The sequence below is a fragment of the Pleuronectes platessa genome, chromosome 10 (assembly GCF_947347685.1).
Source record: "Pleuronectes platessa chromosome 10, fPlePla1.1, whole genome shotgun sequence".
Taxonomy (NCBI): Eukaryota; Metazoa; Chordata; class Actinopteri; order Pleuronectiformes; family Pleuronectidae; genus Pleuronectes; species Pleuronectes platessa.
The window spans coordinates 23,071,891-23,087,654 of record NC_070635.1 but is presented as its reverse complement, the minus strand read 5'-3'; the positions used below and the strand labels follow the sequence as shown (position 1 = coordinate 23,087,654).

The window sequence follows — 15,764 nt, the reverse complement described above, 5'->3', positions numbered from 1 at the left end:
CTGTGTCCCCGGAGCTACTTCACAAAAGCAGTCTGCCTCTCAGAGTGCTGTAATTCAAGAGAGCAAATATGTTTGAGAGATACAGTGGATATAAAAATTCTACACACCCCTGTTAAAATGCAAGGTTTTTGTGATGTAAACAAATGAGACAAAGATCAATCCTGTCCGAACTTTTTCCACCTTTAATGTGACCTTTAACGTGAACAATTCAGTTGAAAAACAAATTGAAATCTTTTAGGGAGAAAAATTAAAAATAGAAAACTTACAATAACCTGGTTGCAGAAGTGTGCACACCCTTAACCTAATACTTTGTTGAAGCACCTTTTGATTTTATTAAAGCACTCAGTCTTTTGGGGTAGGAATATATTAGCATTGCACATCTTGACTTGTCAATATTTGCCCACTTTTCTTTGCAAAAGGCTCCAAATCTGTCAGATTGCGAAGGCATCTCCTGTGCACAGCCCTCTGCAGATCACCCCACAGATGTTCAATTGGAATCAGGTCTGGGGTCTGGCTGGGCCATTCCAAAACATGAATCTTCTTCTGGTGAAGCCATGTTTTGTTGAGTTGGATGTGTGCTTTGGGTCGTTGTCGTGCTGATTGGTGAAATTCCTCTTCATCTTCATCTTTCGAACGGAAGCCTGAAGGTTTTCTGCCTTAATTTACTTTTAACTGTTCTTAATTTCCTCCACCTTGACTAAGGCCCCTGTTCCAGCTGAAGTAAAACACCACCATGCTTCACTGTGGGTATGGTGTTCTTTAGGTGAATGTGCAGTGTTGTTTTTGCGCCAAACATACCTTTTGGAATTATGGCCAAAAAGTTCAACCTTGTTTTCATCAGACCATAACACATTTTCCCACATGCTTTTGGAGACTTCATGTAAGATTTTAAAACGTTTAGCCGGGCTTGGATGTTTTCTTGTTAAGAAAAGGCTTCTGTCTTGCCACCCTGTCCCATAGCACAAACACATGAAGAATACGGAAGATTGTTGTCACATGTAGTACACAGCCAGGCCTTGCCAGAAATTCCTGCAGCTCCTTTAATGTTGCTGTCGGCCTCTTGGACGCCTCCCTGACCAGTTTTCTTGTTGTCTTTTCATCAATTTTTGAGGGATGTCCAGTACTTGGCAATGTCACCGTTGTGCCATATTTTCTCCACTTGATGATGATGATAGTCTTCACTGTGTATCATGGTATATCTAATGCCTTGGAAATTATTTTGTACCCTTTCCCTGACTGATACCTTTCAACAATGAGATCCCTCTGATGATTTGGAAGCTCTCTGTGGATCATGGCTCTTGCTGTAAGATGCAACTAAGTGAATGTCAGGAAAATCCTCCTAAAACAGTTGAACTTTATTTGGGATTAATCAGAGTCACTGGAAATTATGGCAGGTGTGTACTCACTACTATTTAACATGAGTTTGAATGTGATTGGTTAATTTTGAATACAGCCACATCCCCAGTTATAAGAGGGGGTGCACACTTATGCAACCACATTATTTAATTTTTTTATTTTTAGTTTCCCCCTTAAAAGATTTCAGTTTGTTTTTTCAACTGAATTGTTCACGTTATAGGTCACATTAAAGGTGGAAAAAGTTCAGACAGGATTTATCTTTGTCTCATTTGTTTACATCACAAAAACCTTGAAATTTGGGGGTGTGTAGACTTTTTATATCCACTGTAGATTTTTTCCGACACCTCGTTCTGACATTACAGGCCAGGCAGACACTGCTCCTGTGTGTTGGGCACAGAGGAGGACCATGCATAAACTAGGCCAGTAATGTATTTAAATGTGATTGTGTAATTGACCCTAGCCTTGCTTAAGTCCCTTTTTATCGCAGCTTTTCACTGCAGATATAATGACTTTGACCTATTATGCCTGTGGCTGCAATCAAATTTGAAAAGGATTCCGAGCTTGGTGTGAGAGGAGCCTCACCACAGACTGGGAGCAGGGACAAGCGAGGAGGTGAAGAAAGTAGAAAAAGAACAAAACAAATGTCTGCATGTGAGCCCAACTGAATTAAGCTTCAGTCTGCCTTTGGTATCACTACCTGGAGGGTGCCTGTTATGGGCAAAGTATTATGTTGGCGTGCTGGGGAATAAGAGACCTCCCGACCAGCAGGGAGGCTGAGGGCTCAGCCTGCAGCTGATGGGTTTCCTTCGCCTGCAAAGCAAACCCTGAGGAGAATCAGAGCAGGAGTCGGAGTGTGAAGCTGACAGGGAAGGTGTTAGAGCAGTATGTTGCACCGAAGCAGCGTTATTTATTTATTTAACTTTGTGGTTAAGCTGTGTGTCCCTCTGTATCTGTCATTTCCTTCCCCATTACTTTCTTTGGGTTTGATTATAGTGACATAAGAGTCAATTCACAGATCCGGCAAAACCGCCCAGTTGTCATAGTGACAGTGGAGCAGGAACAGAGCGTGACACAATAAACAGGGTTGTGTTTGGATGCTGTTGTCTGAGTCGTGATCCTGCTTCCAATCCCTCATCATTTCAGGAAGGGTGAAATGTACCTGCATCTCTTTAACCCCACCTCATCAGAGGCTCTGACAAAATGTTTCTCTCTCATGCACCTGAAACGTTCATACTGCTGATAATTTACAGCCATAAAGTCCACTTGGAATTATTGTAACACTGGCCCCAGATTGGTTCTGGAGTTCCCTTTCACATATGAAGATTGTTCTGATCAGACTTGTCACAACAACAGGAATATATTCGGAACATTCAGACGAGAGGTGGCGCCTGGTGGAACAGGACATGAGGTTTATATTCTGCTGCGGTTTTAATTTATAGTACATCAACACCGGTGTTGGCCATTGGCGCCAAAAGCACTTGAATCGAATCGTCTTTCCACGCCTTGACGTCTCATTCTGTGTCTTGTGGGTGATTGACACCTCATTTTAATCCTGAGATATTTGTATTCTGTCGTTTTTCTTCAGTTGGGTAACCGTCACATGTTATATATGTCATCAACATGCACACTTGCATGAATTTGACGTTTTACTGGACTCACTCAGACCTTCGGCCGACATTTTACTAGGCGGCTGGCAAGAAAGGTTCTGGAAAATGTCCTGAGCATCTGACCCTGACAGTTACATTCTGAATGGTTTCCATGATCCATGGTCTGAATGTTTAATTCACACCATAAGAATGTGAAAGAACTACACCTCCTGATTGGTTTAGATTCACCACTGAATTATATCCGCAATATTAGGGGAGAACAATAACAAGATATCAAGAAAGTATTCATCCTCTTTTATCCTCTCTCTGGATGGGGGTATGCCAACACTGAATTATAGACAGAGGCATGTAGTGGGGTATGCTCAAAACTTGCCAGATTTACCCATAGCTGTGTGTAAAGCCTGAAAATTCCTCAATAAATAAACCGACGGGTAGTCACCCAGTCTCATATCCGACTCTACAAATTCAGTCATTTTATATTGTATCTCTTTTTTATCAAACGCACTTGATAACAGAGAAAATCTAAAAATAATGAATCCACACATCTATTTCACACACACTTTATATGTCTGGTGTTTGTGCAGATCACTGGCCAACCAGAGACTTCTTTATTTTGTGGCTATTTCTGATATACACGTGAACATCAGGATGTGGTATATCATAATACATAATGTGACTCGACTTGAGATCTACTGATGCTGAACAATCAGAGACCATCTATGTCAGCAAAGTCAGAAATATCATTTTTCTACTGACAGTAACATTGGGACCATACTGCGGTACAGCCAAAGACTTACTGCATTTTGAATCAAGGACATACAGTCACTGTCACTCTTCTCCATTTGACATGACTCCCTGGCTCTTGCTCGGGGCTGGGCGATTAGATGACAGAGATAATTTGATAGAAATTTACGACATGATCGATAGAACTCATTACATCCATGTTTTGACAGACAACACAAATAGCCATTGACAATTACAATAGCGCTGCACCGAACCAATCATGTGGCTAGAATAGAGTTACAGCCACTTCAAGTTAGGTTGACGGGATCAGCACAGGGCGGAGAAGCAGCAGCAGCACACGTCCTAATGTTCCTGTGTGAGGAGGGACAGAGACGAGCACACACAGACACACACTCCTGCAGACAGAAGTTCTTTCTGCAGATTGGACACACACTACGAAGAAACATAACAGCAATAACAAAACAGGAACTGACATGGAACCCACAAGGCAAACAGGGTAGAGGACGACCCAAACACACCTGGAGAAGGAGCACAGATCAGGTATTCAAGAAGAAGGGGCTGACGTGGAAACCCCTAACCCTATGTTCAAAAAAGAATATAAAGGCCAAATAGAAATCGTTTTTTTATAAAGATCAGTTCTAAGTGTTGGTGATTAGAAAAGATCAGACGAGCAGAGTCACTTGTTGACCTATGCAGAGTAATGCGCCTCAGTGCAGTGCACTGATTCAAATTTATATCATGTAGGGGTGCAACGATTCGTCGACTTCGTTGACAAAAATCGATGACAAAAATCGTCGCCGACAAATTGACTCGTCGATGATTCGTTGGTTACGTCATAGCGCGTGTTTTTCGTGCCGTGCAGCTGAACTAAACTTCGTTTTACCGGAGTTGCTGACGTAAATAAATACATACTAAACTTGACTTACCGCAGAAACGGGAGCTCAGATGTCTTTAGCTTCTCTCTCAGGAGAACAAACCGAAGATCAAACCGTATTATTCATCCGATATGTGAGTGAAACCTGTCCACAGTCTCAGGTCATGTTAGCCTGTTAGCCTGTTAGCTCAGGTGAAGCCGAGCAGGCAACAGGCTAGGAGCTCGAGTCGCGTTTCGCATCATTCGAGTCGAGTTGCTAGGCAGATTTCGTGGGGGACATCTGAAAGTGCCCCCCCACCCAATGTTAACTTCGGCCTGTGTGGTTCACGCTCATTAGTGTCTCCATGGCAACAGTGTTAAGCTTGGGCCTTTGCCCCCTGAGCAGAGACGGACGGCAAGAGAGAAGCTCATTTCACAGAGCAAGCACACAGACAGAAACACACACAAATCAAATGACTCCAAAACAAGACTATAATGCTTGTGAGTCAAGTTTATTCACACACGCATTCACGCTGCTTTGCATATAAAATAAAATAAAATATATTTTGCCACAAAGTACAGATGTATTGAGCTTTCTGCACAGCAGTGCCATCTGGATCTGGTGGGGGAGTGCCCCATGTGCCCCTCATGTAGAAATACCACTGGTTATATATAAACGTATATACCTGTGCGCAGGATTCTAGAAACCATTACAAAGAAACGAGTTTTAAAGCATAATGTTATCCTATTGCCTGACAAATGTCTTTTTTTATTCACTATTATTTAGTCCGAAGAAGACTGTAGTTTCGATTGTAGACGTTTTTATTGCTGATATTTTCCTTGTCATATTTGTTAATAGGCAAAATGGATACTTGATTTTTTATTTATTTTTAGTATCAGCCCTTGGCCTGTTCTTGGTTCACAGGAATAAGGGAAACTTGAATTTAAATTATAAATTTTTTATTAGCACTTTGCCTGTCCTTGTTTTTAAATGGACAAAAACTTGTATTTTCTTTGCTTTTATGTCAACAGTCACCTTGTATGCAGCAAAGTTTATTAAGACATTTTTTTGAAGGTAGCATCAATCTTAATTTTTTTCCATATCGCCCAGCCCTACTCTGACATGATTTCTGAAGCTGACCTCACATATTCATTCTGTGGTACACGTATAAGCCACAGTACAGTTCACATCGGATGTTGCTCACAAGTAATTTTGTGAATTCTCAAATACAGTGTCAGATCGAGTATTTTTGATACTTTGGGTTCAATAAAGTGGCCACAATTTACACAGATGAGCCAATTACATGTCAAACATCCACTCACACTTCCTGATTCAGTAAGGTGCACATTAAAGTCGTTCCAAAGCCACATATCATTGAATATATGTTTTAAAATGTTTGAACTCCTTGACAAATTATCATATTTATTAAGAATTAAGTAAGTAAGTAGTACCTCCGACAGGACAGGGGCACTTCAGATTTCAAATGGGGCACTGGCCCTACCCCTTGATCTGCCTCTGTCACAAACAAAACATTTGATAATGTGCAGTAAAAAAAAATTTATGCAGGAGAAGACATACCTTTAAGGTATTTTGCACATTACATTTTTTCGTTGGCTACATTTATAGTCTTGTCTTTTAATTTCTGGTGGCTATTGCCATATTTAAGTACAAGTCAAATGTCAGGATCCCAGGTCTCATATTTTTGAACACATGTCCTTATTTTGGAGGTCAATGTACTGCGTGAGATTGCAGGTTATTAAGTCAGGCAATAATATAATTTATTTATCACAAATTATCCAGATTTTTTTTTGATTTAATTAATTGAGTGCCAGCCTCTCAGATTCAATTCATGTTAGTTTCCCTTCCACTTTGTCTGGTAGAATAACAGTTTGAAAACTTCTGACATGAAGGCCGAGTCTCCAGATGAGGGAGCTTGAGGCTCAGTTTGTAGCCAATTAGAGCACTCTGAATTGAGACCAGCCCAGCCGGCTCGATCCTGTCTCTATACTCTTCCTCTGTGTGAGATCTGTCAGAAGAAGATCTGAATCCTTCCAAGTCTTTCTTCCCTATCCCGAGACTTTACCGATTTGACTTGAAAAGTTATCTTTTAGCCAGAATACCCCTGATACACACAAGCACAAAGTAGAACAATGTTCAGCTTTTTCCTCATTCTGTTTGAGCTAGGACATATTGACGAATGTTTGCTAAACAAAGAAAAATCAACTGAATCTTAATATCATGTTATTTTATCTCAGTGATGCACAAAATATACGATTTTGAGAGGCTTAAACAAAAGTACCATTACAATTCTCAATGTTATCTTTCTGGCCTGTGGCAGTTTGGCTCAAAACTTAATTACTTGCATACAGCTGAATAACAAAGATATGGGATTGTCTTCTTGACCTCCAAGGAACATTATTACGATGTAAACACAGCCTTCTGAAGATACAGCCAGGCTCCACAATGTCTCCTGCTTTTTATATCCCGGTGGACATATGAAATGCACATGCTCCATTAGTCTTACATCTCTAAGATGTGGACAGGATGAAACGCTGAAGGGTTCCTGTCCTTATATCTGTCCCTGAACACGACTGGAATAGGGACTTGGATTCCTTTGAAAATATCGAATCAGCCAAACCCTGGAAGGTGTTGAAATCACTGCACTCTTCTTCTCCTCTTTCTACTCAATAAGGAGTACTTAGGCCCCCTAGTACTGAGAGGAGCTGAAGTGCAACCACCTTGGCTGAGTGTGGCTGCCTGAGACACCCCTCAAACAGGCTGTATACACACGCTCACAAACATTAGGCCACATGTCTTTTAAGCAAGGTCATTTGCAACAGCTCTCACACAGCTTGACAGACAATACATACAAAATGCCCTTGTAAGTGAGTGTTTGAGCACTTAGTTAAAACCTTCTCTTTTCACTTGGCACATGTACAGTGAGAAAGTTGGCAGATTAACCATTTGAATTCTTACCAAAGCGCAGATTCAGCAGCAGAAACAGCAGATTCTTGATTTCAAACAGTGGTTTGAATCAGTCACTATCTGAAATGGCCGCTGTCTCAGCAGCAATTGACCCCATCAAGGTGATATTTGTGCGTTAGCTTCAAATTCAGACTGCGGCTGGAAGATCAAGCTGTAATTTTGTTCCAGTTTAACCGCTTGGTTGTTAAGGGTACATGTTCACATTTTGAGAGTTAGGATTAATGACGCTATGCTGCCTGTATGCCACATCCATTTCAAACTATGTTACCATCACTGTCCACAAACTTCCATGCGTATTTATGTCGGCGTGGTAGTTAAGCAATACATCCACTAGAGGGCAGGGCAGAGTCGAGAGTTTCTGGCAACAACAAACATTGCGAGAGTGGAGGAGGTGGCCAGAAGATTCCTCTTAAGAAAGTCCCTGTGACTGGGTACCAACATGTCGATAGACATACCCGTAGTTTCTTACAAACACGCAAAGTCAATCCTCAAAATCCTTCGCCATTCAAATTTCTTCCTGTGTACTCGTTTTGGCTACGAACTTTCCCCAGAGTTTGCTTTTCACCCATGCACAATGACGCGCGGGGGGGGTTAGATCCTGTGATTTTTTTGACAACACACAGACACCATGTCGGCTCATCACCTAGAACTCTCGACATGCTCCTCAGTGTCTTTTTTTTCTTTTTTCCATTCCTTTTTTGTGTGTGTCGCTAGTTAGAAGTTTCATCAACCCCCCCACTCGCTCACAGTGAATCCAGCGGGGGATCTTTTGCTGTCTGCACACCAGTCATTTCTCACCATTACTTCAGCACGGGGGACGTTTTCACACACACGACACTAGAGCAGAGGTGAGGAACATCCAGCCTCTGGGACGAATACAAATCACAAGACAATGTCATCGGACCGGCAAGACAATTCAAAGGTGGTTTGTGGGCAGACGGAAGTGCACATTCACCTACTGAGTGTCATCTGAGTGGATCCTGGAAATAGTGCGGCATTAAAGAGGTGATACTTATGTGGGAGATTCGGTACATTTCTGGTCTACACGTGGTCTATAATTAAGAGGAAAATGGCCTGATACAGAAAACTCAGACGTCAGATGAGGATAGAGAATAGCAGGAGCTTTCAGAAAAACATGTATAATTGGCAAGTGTGAGCTGCTTTCGTCATCTCGCTTACACCCCGCAGGCTCAGGCTTTTTGTGCATTACCACAGTATATAATGTGCATTGAAAGAAAAAACATTAAGGCAACGGCATAACAGCAACACAAACAAACATGGAGGAACCTGTTAAAAGCTAAGTTATTTAGCTATTAAAAGCTAAATAAAAAAATGTGATTTGATTGACAGGGGTTAAACAAGCATGGCAATTGCCATCCGGTTCTGATTTAGATGTCTATATCCTGATTGGTGAGTGTTCAGCTTCGACCTTCCCACTTAAAACCAGTAAAGAGAGCACAAACACACATTAATACAACCATTAGGGTAATATCTTACCGAATTAAACAAAAACAAACTGTTATAACCCACTTAAAATTGGTTTGAGGAAATCTCTTTGTTAGAAAAATATATTCATCAATTCATCACCCTTTGACTTAAAGAAGATTTGACTTAGTTTGTGAATAGCAGTAAAAGTAAACTTCTTCTTCTTGGTTTGGTTTATTGGCGGGTGGCAACAAACGTCAAGGTGCATTAGCGCCATCCACTGTGCGTTTCAGTATCAATAAATCATACATATCAATATCGTACTTCTTCCAAAAAAGTAAAGGTATAAGGCCAGTCTTTTAAGATAACAATCACACTCTATAGTAGGAAGAGTCAAATCTGGGTTAGGGTCTGATATGAAGAGATAACACATTTCTGTATTTCAAAGTATTAACATAATTTGTTTACGTGATTGTAAGGACAAACACATTTTCGTAAGGATGGTGCACTTGCTGGTCTCTGTATGATTTGCGATGGTAAGTGCTTGCTCACCACACTTATCCACGTCCCCCCAGGCTGCCAGGACTTTGCTACATGCACTTCCCTGTATGCTCATTCAATGTTGATCAATGTGCCCACAGTTTTTGAATAACCTCATAATGGCAAATGTACTCAGGAATGGAAATGTTCAAGTGCCAGCACAGATAGGTTCAGTTTTTTCCCCCATATAGTGTAATAGCTGTGTGTGTTGTGCGTAAAGTGTTTTGCTGTGCATGTGTTGTGCGTAATGAATTGTGTTGTCTGTAATGTGTTGTGCGTAATTAGTTGTGTTGACTGTAATGTGTTGTCTTGGGCGTTATGTGTTGTGTTGTCAAATTGAGGAAGATGTTCTCTTACTTTGCTTATGTTTTGTCTATGTTACCAGCACTAGACCTAGGGGAAATCTGGACCGGCAGCAAGGGTTACACAGGCTAGGGAGCGCTGCATAACAAGTAGATACATGGATATAGTCTGTGGATTTAAGAAGGGAGGAGACTAAGTTTAGCGTCTTGCTCAGGCTGAACTAATTTATTATATAATATCACAATTTACAGATCTTCACACATCATTCATCTCAATTCTCCATTCGGTTTCACTCTCTTGTTAAAGTGCTTTCTGTTAACATTATACCCCAAAATACATTCACTTAACATAAATTCCTACACTGACTCATACACACATTACTCTGATTACACACAGACACACACACACAATGAATATCTCTCATACACACACATAATATAAACCAATTCCCGTTTTTAGCACTTCCTTCATCATACATATCGCCATTTTACGCTCCGCACACACACACTTCAACTCATCAGCGGCATCTAACAAAATGGCGTGACCCGGCTGTGACCGATAAATTGAATCTCGTTAGCATACAACATTTCACTTGTAAACTTGCGCTGGCTACAGCACATTTAAGAACAAATGTTACATTACAGAACCGCAATATTTGTTATACAGACTTTTTACACCAGTGGTTGAAACTTAAGTTCACATAAAAAGTATGTGCACCCGCCATGACGAAGCCTGTCAGGACGACAAGTCACCAAACATATTTTTGTACTTTAACCACACTTCTCACCAGGGTGGACTGGGACAAAAATTCAGCCCTGGCATCGTCTGTCCAGACCAGCCCTCTACATTATCAGCGGACACCCCATAGAAGTCCAAAAATCTCGCGGCGTCTTCTCTCATGCATACTACTGTTACCACCTAGCTCAAAGATGGCAACAAGAAGGGAGGCCACACACAAACCTCTCAAGCCAAAAGTAAATTTATTTAACCCCAAATCAAGATAGCTCTAACTACGTAGTGGGATGTGTCAAATATGTTACGCGTCAGTGGTGTTAACAGTGTTTGGATGTGTGAAAATAAGGTGTGATGTAGGTTGTAAGGTGCAGAAGCAAAGAAAAACAAAGGCTGAGGGCCCCATGCCCCTGGAAGCAACCTTTAGATCTGCAGCTGAAGCCCAGCCCAAAAGGGCAGGCCCAGGGTGAGTGGCAGCTCTACCTGTGTCTGGAAAACAACTCCTCAGGCTCTCACATGTCAAGTGGTCAACCTGAGAAGGACATGGATACATTATAATGTCTCTAATCATCACAAATTAAGTATGATTTCATAAAACATAAAAAATGATAAACTCACCAGACTACAGGAGACTCAACAGACAAACTTTGGTACAGTGAAGGCAGAGAGTGGAGGCAGACAGAGAGCAAGTCCTCGAACATGGACAGAGGGGGAACAACTCCTCAGGCTCTCACATGTCAAGTGGTCAACCTGAGAAGGACATGGATACATTATAATGTCTGAAAAATAAAGAAAATGTTTTCCTCTGTCCTGCACCTAGAGTTGAGAACTTTTTGGATGTGTGTTTCTTTTAAAACCTTTTGAAAATTATTATAATTATGAAGTATGAATTTATACATAAAAAAATACATGATAAACTTACCAAATTCTAACAGTGGTCCCAAATGTCCACATATAAAAACAGAGGGAGAACGAATATATCACAAGAACCTGTAATGGAGAATGATTGATAATTTAGTGTACATGATCACACCGTTAAGGATCAACACATAAGCACTCTCATCTCTATTTACAGCTCAGAAAGTTTACTGTTGCTATGGCAACAGTAAACGACGTTAGCAGCTCTTAGCTAGCTTAGCTAAATCATCTGAACAGTAATAACCCATAATATCACAATTCGGGATATTAAAACAAAATCAAAAACGTTTCCTACTTTGTTTTGGACATGTCTAAAAAATGTAGCCTAGCCAGCCCCAGGCCAACGTTACTCACCATGTCTGCCTCCACTCGCTCATCATGGTCGAGTCCTCCTCGCTCGTCTCCCGGCGCACCTGCTGCTGCTGGGCTGGTGAACCCGGCACCAAACAGCTCCGTCAGTTTGGCACATTTAGCAGCCTCCACCTCCAGAGACTTCAGCTTTTTTTTCCGATGCTTCTCAGAGCCACCCGGGCGTTTTTTACTCTTATTATCCATTTTAAGTTTCTGTCTCAGCAGCAGCCCGTCCCGCGACTCCCCCCGCCAATGCCATGAGGTCCCGCCCCACCCTGGTTTGTGTTGTGATTGACAGCACTGTCAGGGCTCTCTGAGCCTGTCAGCCCATGATGATTGACAATGACAAACAATAGACCAATAATATGTGTCGATGCTGGCAACACACTGCTAGCCATCTGTAGCCAATTGGCCGGCCCAATTGGAGGGAATTTAGAGCCTGAACCTGAACTCACGCAGAGTCTGTGCTTACATCCCTTCAGAATCCACCCCTGTACCGACAGCGCCACCTATTGACTTGGAGTATATTGTCATGTTAAACCGTTGTAATAGTTCAGTTGTATTTAAAAAAATAGGGTGGGCATCTGTTTAAAATAAAAACTAAATGCATAGCATTTCCAACCTATTGCATCTACTTGCATGTGTTTTCCTAAATTGCGGTGCAGTGAGCTCTCAGGGCCACGATACATAACAATTTGCAGAACAAACATCTCAGAACTTGACTTGACATCTCTTTAAGTTTTGTTTGTTTTGTTTGGGTCCCACTGCCAGGTTCTCTCCCTGCAGCCGTCTGTAGTGACAGCTAAAGAAACCTTTGATTATTGGAGCCTGACGCTTTAGTTTTTTCAATATATAAACTATTAGGATTTTAAATGGGTGTGATCATGCAAAACATTTTAATTAGATCACAGACTTTGTATCAAGAGAAGCATCAACCCCAGGCTCATTTCCCACCTGACACGGTAACATCTGTGTTGACTTTCAGTCATCTTTTTTCTATTCTGTGCACATATATTCTATGCTCACTGTAGCATTTTACCGCAATGGCTGAAGATGATAACATGTAGTCTATTGCCAGATTATTACTTTTCAACTATCAGCTACTTTTTAGGTGTTCACCCCTGCCCCTTTTTTTCTGGTTTGTATGTAGTTATACCCACAAAAAATGGTGGAAGGCTGCGGTATGGCTCAGGGAGGAACATGGTTCCAGATCACTGATTACCCAGGAAATAATTAATGGAACTCGAAGACAATTAGCAGTAAGGAGACTAATCTCTATTAGTGTGTGCAGCTTAAATTAATGTAAGGGGACTAGTGGGCCATGTCAGAATTATGCACACTACTGAGTGCCATTCTCGTTCCATCAGGTTTTGCCTTGTTCAAACTCTGTGCCATTCTTTCTGACGATTGTGAAGAATAATCTGGCAAAAGCAAACTTTCATTAAGATGTGTAGTGTCTCGTTGTGAATGTTTTTTTCTTTAAAGAACACTTCAAATCCTATGTCTATACAATTTAATGTCCGTTCATCAACATCTAAACAGATAACTGGGATTTTCACAAGTTTTCCTCCACACTGACCGCCAACATATACCTGCAGTTCTGCAATGACAACACAACAAACTAACATGAAATCATTAAAACATTATATAACATGTACACTAACTTCTGATGTTATTTACAACTTAAAAGTAATGAAAGTCAGAATAGAGACAAGAGTGCGTACCTTCTAAAGGGAGCCCAAGGCAAAGAGGAAGTCCCACCATGGAAGCGCTGGTTATGTCATTATCATAGTAAAACTCCCACTCCACTTCCTCCAGTAGTCCCTGACCCCCCCGACAGAAACAAAAATAACACCATCATCCCCTCCAAACTGGTCACTGGAAACTCAGTGACATAGGCATCAACACTTCCCTCTGCAACTGGATACTGGACTTTCTATCCAACAGACCGGTCTGTTAGGTTAGAGAACCACACCTCTTCAACCCTCATCCTGGACACCAGCGTGCCACAGGGCTGTGTGCTGAGTCCTCTCCTCTACTCTCTCTTCACCTATGACTGCACACCTGCACATGGTTCTAATACCATTGTCAAGTTTGCAGACGATACAATGGTGATTGGCCTCATCAGCAACAACCACGAGTCGGCCTACAGAGAAGAGGTCCAGCATCTTGCGGAGTGATGCGCCGACAACAACCTGGCTCTCAACACCAAGAAGACCAAAGAGCTCATTTTGGACTTCATGAAGAAAGGTGGCACACACACCCATATCCATATCAACGGGACGGAGGTTGAGCATGTCACCAGCTTCAAGTTCCTGGGTGTCCCCAACTCTGAGGACCTCTCTTGGACCCTCACCACCTCAACCCTCCTGAGGAGACTAAAGAAGGCCCATCTGTCTCCTCAGTTTCTGGGGAATTTCTACCACTGCACCATCGAGAGCATCCTCAACCAGCTGCATCTCAGTCAGGTATGGCAGCGGCTCTGCTGCGGACCGGAAGTCACTGCAGAGGGTGGTGAAAACTGCCCAACGCATGACCGGTTCCTCACTCCCCACCATCGCAGCTGTCCAGAGCAAGAGATGTCTGTGGAGGGGGCGCAGCATCGTCAAGGACAGCTTTCACCCCAGCCACAGACTGTTTGCCTTCTCCTTTCTGGAAGGCGCTACAGGGTCCTCCGTTCCCGGAACCAGCAGGTTCAGGAACAGCTTCATCCCTGCGGCTGTCACCCTGCTGAACTCTGCACCACAGTGATAGCAGCCGCAACCCCACACCCACACACACCTTCTCCAGTGACTATACTTTCCCCTTCCACCCTGGCTTGGACTGCCACACACCCGCTTCCAGCCACTGAACATTTGAACATTTGCACTAGACTGTTATTTTTTTTACTACTGTATTATCCCACCTATAGTGTATTCATATTTATATATTCAGATATTTATCTTGCTCATAGTGTATTCATCGTTCTTACGTCATACAATACCTCTTAATACTGTTCATATTCCAAATATATTTCTTATTGTACATAACTTATTTATTTACATATTCCACTTTAAATATGCACAATACTCTGCACTTTTACTGCCTTTTTTTCCACTTCTGGTTAGATGCTAAACTGCATTTCGTTGTATAAGTACTTGTACTGTGCAGTGACAATAAAGTTGAATCTAATCTAATCTAATAAGCTTAATACATTTATACACAATTAGGCAAGATTGATGAAGAAAAACAAAAATATCTGTAGTGTCGCAAACACATCAGACTGTGTCTGCTTTATCTGTTTACCAGCTGTTGGAGGGCTGAATACTGTAGCAGTTAAAACCAGCCTGTTTAATTGGATCAAAACTTTAATTAGAACTTTTCTAATGTTGTACAAATCCATCCATTCTTCCATTTGTGTCTATAGAAGATGAATCAGTGTAGGTTACTTTAAATGTCAAGAGCAATAGGAAAATCACAAGAATCCTGTTAAAATCCTGATGAAGACCACTGATAAGACACATACAGTTCAGAGCTGGCATCAGAATGAGTAAATACTATTCATAGAACATGATACAAAATTCATAGCAGCTTCTTTGGAGTATTAAATTAATAAGTCTGAGTCCAATTCTGCTGTAATTACAAAGCCTAATAGTCTAATGGCCTAAATTGCTGTAACTGTCTCTCTCGCTCATTCTCTGTGTGGCTGTCTCATTCTTTGCTCTGTTGCCATGGTACCTCAGCGCCTCACCTCTTAAATCTGTTTTTGTCCTCCTATTAAAGGCTTCTTCACCTGAACCCAACGCAGCACCGACAGCAGCAGCAGCACCAGTACCAGTAGCAGCAGTAGCAGAATCTGAATCGCAAGATGAAGTCTTTGGTAAGACGTCTTGAATGTACAATACATGCATATTGAGGTGGAAGTAAGCACGATCAGGAAAATCCACCACCCTGAGCAGACTAACCCCCA

The 15,764-nt window shown here is 41.7% G+C and overlaps 1 protein-coding gene across 1 annotated transcript in view; it reads left to right on the top strand.

The window, feature by feature from the left end:
* The window catches only part of LOC128449065 (myelin basic protein), a 62,957-nt gene that overhangs the window by 19,768 nt on the left and 27,425 nt on the right, over positions 1-15,764 (top strand). The window contains exon 3 of the mRNA XM_053432065.1: positions 15,578-15,674. Within this exon, the coding sequence (XP_053288040.1) occupies positions 15,578-15,674 (97 nt within the window). The remainder of the gene's footprint in view (positions 1-15,577; positions 15,675-15,764) is intronic.